The sequence below is a fragment of the Rattus rattus genome, chromosome 3, assembly GCF_011064425.1.
Source record: "Rattus rattus isolate New Zealand chromosome 3, Rrattus_CSIRO_v1, whole genome shotgun sequence".
NCBI lineage: Eukaryota > Metazoa > Chordata > Mammalia > Rodentia > Muridae > Rattus > Rattus rattus.
The window spans coordinates 54,586,833-54,591,175 of record NC_046156.1 but is presented as its reverse complement, the minus strand read 5'-3'; the positions used below and the strand labels follow the sequence as shown (position 1 = coordinate 54,591,175).

At 46.2% G+C, this 4,343-nt stretch overlaps 1 protein-coding gene across 1 annotated transcript; it reads left to right on the top strand.

Annotated features, from left to right (window-relative positions):
* Positions 1–3,827: 3,827 nt before the first annotated feature.
* On the top strand, positions 3,828–4,094 carry LOC116895376 (ribosomal biogenesis factor-like). Its single transcript, XM_032896670.1, has one exon. It carries the CDS (start codon positions 3,828–3,830, stop codon positions 4,092–4,094), a length of 267 nt encoding a protein of 88 aa, XP_032752561.1.
* Positions 4,095–4,343: the final 249 nt, after the last annotated feature.

Sequence of the window (4,343 nt, the reverse complement as noted above, 5' to 3'; positions counted from 1 at the left end):
TTATTCTGTACCATTGTACAGTGGAAGCCTGTAATTTTAAAAAAAAAAGTAGTTTGTCTTAATTCTCAGCAGAGACTTTGAGCTTTTGAATGAAATTGAAATTGTTAAGACACTGGGGACTTTTAGGGATAAAGTAAATACATTTTACATTATGAAATGAACACAAGACTTTAGGGTTTGGGGTCGGAATGCTGTGGTTAAAAGTGATGTGCTTGGATGTCAGATTGTCAGGGGACAGGCATCATCTTTGTCTGTTTCCTTGACTGTGGACACAATGTGACCAGCTGCCTCATGCTTCTGTCACAGCAAGAACTGCTTTCAGTACCACATCTTTCCCATTGTTATGGTCTAAACTGTTCAACTGTGAGGCAGAGTAGACCATTCCTTTTTTAAGTTGTTTTTGTTGTTTTATTCTCACAGCAATGAGAAAAGTTAGCAACACAGCTGAGTGACAAGTGGCTTATGCAATGTAAGATTTTAGTATAAATAGAGGTTTTGAGGAGCTGGTTATGTCTGCACATACTGGAGAGTCTGGGTGAAGGAAGTGATGAGTCCAGTGCTCTCCAGCCTGATGTAGGTGGAAGTGCAGGTACAGGTGCAGGTGGAGGTGCAGGTGCAGGTGGAGGTGGAGGTACAGGTGCAGGTGGAGGTGGTGCAGATGCAGGTGCAGGTGCAGGTAGGTGCAGGTGGAGGTGCAGGTGGAGGTGCAGGTGCAGGTGGAGGTACAGGTGCAGGTGGAGGTGGTGCAGGTGGAGGTGCAGGTGCAGGTGCAGGTACAGGTGGAGATGCAGGTGCGGGTGAGGGTGTAGGTGCAGGTTGAGGTGCAAGTGGAGGTGCAGGTACAGGTACAGGTGGAGGTGCAAGTGCAGGTAGAGATGAAGGTACAGTTGCAGATGTGGGTGGGGGTGCAGGTGCAGGTGGAGGTGCAGATGCAGATGCGGGTGAGGGTGCAGGTACAGGTGGAGGTGGAGGTGGGGTGGGGGTGCGGGTGCCAGTGTGGGTGCAGGTGCCGGTGTGGGTGCAGGTGCAAGTGTAGGCGATGGACATGAAACTTTCTAGACCACTCTAAAATAATTCTTCTTTTTTTTTTTTAATGTCAGGGAGGTGGGGAGGGGGCGGGGGACCTGGTTTCCAAGTTGCTGAAAATTTTCAAGTACCTTATCTTTTTTTTCAAGATTTATTTATTTATAAGTACACTGTCGCTGTCTTCAGACACACCAGAAGAGGCATCAGATCTCATTACAGATGGTTGTGAGCCACCATATGGTTGCTGGGATTTGAACTCAGGACCTCTGGAAGAGCAGACAGTGCTCTTAACCACTGAGCCATCTCTCCAGCCCTCTAAAAGAATTCTTACCCTCTCCTTTTGTAGGTACGGAGCCAAGACTCCAGAAATCTAAACCCAAGGTAATGCTGAAGAGGGCCAATTTATGGTGTCAGAAGAATTTATACCTGTGAACATGAACTGTACACTTCCAATAAATAAACTGATTAATATGTGATATGTCTTTAAATATCTGTTATATGAAGTGCTTACAACCTTAAAAGGTTTTATGAGAAAGTCAGGGTGCTAATTGAGAAGAAGAAGAATGCTAAAAATCGCAATGCAAGATGGGTAGCTCTTGATGAAACTGGAGGTTGCAAATCCTAAATTCTGCCAGACCCTCTTCATGGCACAAGCCTTCCTTTCTCCTCTGAGCAAATTAGTCTCTCTACCCTCAGAATTTGTAGTGGTATCTCTTAAAGTGAATCTCTTACACAGGACTACTGACTTTCAGGAAAGTTAGTCCCCACCGTGAACCATGTCCCAGGACACCCCAATCACTGATGTTGATGAGTGGTATCCCCCTAGTTTCAAGGCTTTGAGCAGGGATGCTGATGACCAAGTTGTAGCTCAGACCTCTTTCCTGAACTCCAGACATGTGCATTCAGCCACTTTTTAAAAAGTTCACTTGGATACCCACGGGGGCATCTTCACATAAACAATGTCAAAAATGAGCAGGTTTTGCTAGTCATGGCGGCTCACACCTCAGTCCCACTCAGGAGGCTAAAGCCAGAGGATTGATGTGAAGTTGAGGCAAGTCTGGGCTACATAATGAGTTCCAAGCTAGCCCAGGGTACTGAGTAAGACTCCCAGACCCCAAAAACAAACAAACAGCACTGATGGCAAAAATCAAAAACAAAACTCAGTTCCTGTAAACTTGATCCCCTTGCTGTTTTGTCTTTTTCATACTTTAGTGACAGCTCTGTGACATTCTTGTCATCTCGGTCTCCTACATTCCCATCTCAAATTCTCTGGAACCCTGCCGATACTTCCAGAACTTGCTGCTTCTCACTGACAGCGCTGCCAGGATCCTGGCCTCTCTGACATCCCCACCTGTGCTGCTGGCATGGCCTCCGAACTGAGGCTTTCCTTCTGGCTTTGCCCTCTTCACCTTTCACTCTGACACAGTTGACAGAGAGCCTGTTGAAAATGCAAGCTGTGCCCTAGAGAGATGGTTCGGGGCGGGGGACCTCACTCCATTCCCAGCACCCACACGGCTGATCACAACTGTCTGTGCCTTCCGTTCCATGGATCCGATGCCCTGTTCTGGCCTACGTGGGCACTGAGCATGCATGTGATACACACATGTATGTGCAGGCAAAACCCTTATACACGGGAGACAATAGGCATAAACACTTTTTAGAGGAAAAAAATTAAAATGCAAGTCATATCAATACACTTTGCCCTCAACCTGTACTGGCTTTCTGATTCTCCCGGAGTGGAATCTGGCACGTGTAACCACAGCCGATCCTTCCCTTGTCACTCTCCATCCCATATCTTCCTTCTCTTTTGATTTATCACTTAGCCACGCTGCCTGTGTGAGGAGATTACATCATACCACGACCTCAATCAGAGAGCCCATCCTCCACACAGCCACAAACATGGCCTCTCAGTTACTGTCTCAGGGGGCAGGCCCTGGCACCGTTCTTAAGATGTCAGACGCCCTATTCCTGGCTATTGTTTTTGTGTTCCTCCACTACTGACCCTTGTTACCTGGGATCCCTTTGTGGATTCTTAGCCTCATTAATAAAATAATTCCAAAACAGACTCTGAAGGAAGCTGAAGAACATTTTTATTAGTGTTTGAAAGGAAGACCACAGGGCAGGCAAGCTGGACAGTCTTGGCAGCTGCTGGAGGGAAGGAGATGAAGAACATGAAGGGAGAAAGACCCATCTTTTAAATGAAGGTCCAAGCAAGCAGGCAGTCAGGCAGCTCTGGAGATCAGTGGGTATTGGTGTGACCGGGGTCGTTGGGGGAGTGTTAGAGAGTGAGAAGCTCTAAATGGTTAGGAAAAGAGACAGCTTATTAAGAAAGAGAAAGAAAGCATTTCCAAGAATAGGAGTGGACTGGTGACCTGAGGGAAAAGCCCCAGAACTCAGGGCTAAGAGGTGAAATACTCTTTATGGGACATTCAGAGCACCTGCCTGCTCCACATTTGTATGTTGTGGGCTTTCCTTGAGCATGCTCTGTTCATTAAATGAATGCCAGATTAATAAAGGTTTCCAGTCTTTTTCAGTTTAACTGCTTTCATTAAGGGGTTTGTAATTATTCCTCCCACCTCCTTAGTGTATCTTTAAGTCAAGGAGCCTTTGTGAGAGGGGATCTCTTAGACAGGAGATTGACAGGCCCAGCTGGATGAGGCCTTAAGGGAGGAGACAGCAATCTGTTGTGTAATCTTCGGAGCAGAGAAGAGCGTCATGAGTGGAAGCAGAGTTAGAACTCAGACGTCCTGAGCTTGTGGACGGCATCACTGTGACCCTGCACAGCCTCGTGAACTTTGACAATGGCCAGGAACAAACTAAAAGGGGAGAGGTCCAGGAATGTATTTCATATAGCCAGCCACAAAACTTTCAAGGCTAAAAACAAGGCAAAACCAGTTACTACTAATCTTAAGAAGATAAACATTATGAATCATGAAAAAGTCAACAGAATGGACAGGGCTTTTGTAAATACACAGAAAGAACTTGCAAACTTTTCAAAAAGCCTTTCTCTTAAGTCTGTGCAGAAAGAGCTGAAGCACCATGAGAATGAGCCAACGTTGACGAAGTGACACGACTAGTGGCTCCGTTGTAGTACAGTGACAGTGTATCGCATTTCTCCAAAGATCGATAAATTCAATATTTCATACAAAAAACCCCTCAGATGTTATTCCAGGAAGCAGGTGGGCCTCAATCATCACCTTCTCAAGTGGTGTTTTAAATCTTAAGGAGGGAGCAAAATGGATGCTTCCCTTTCTAGTGTTGCCAGGGTAGCAGAGGCTGGGGCTCAAAGTCAACTATGAGGTATGTGTTTGTCCTCA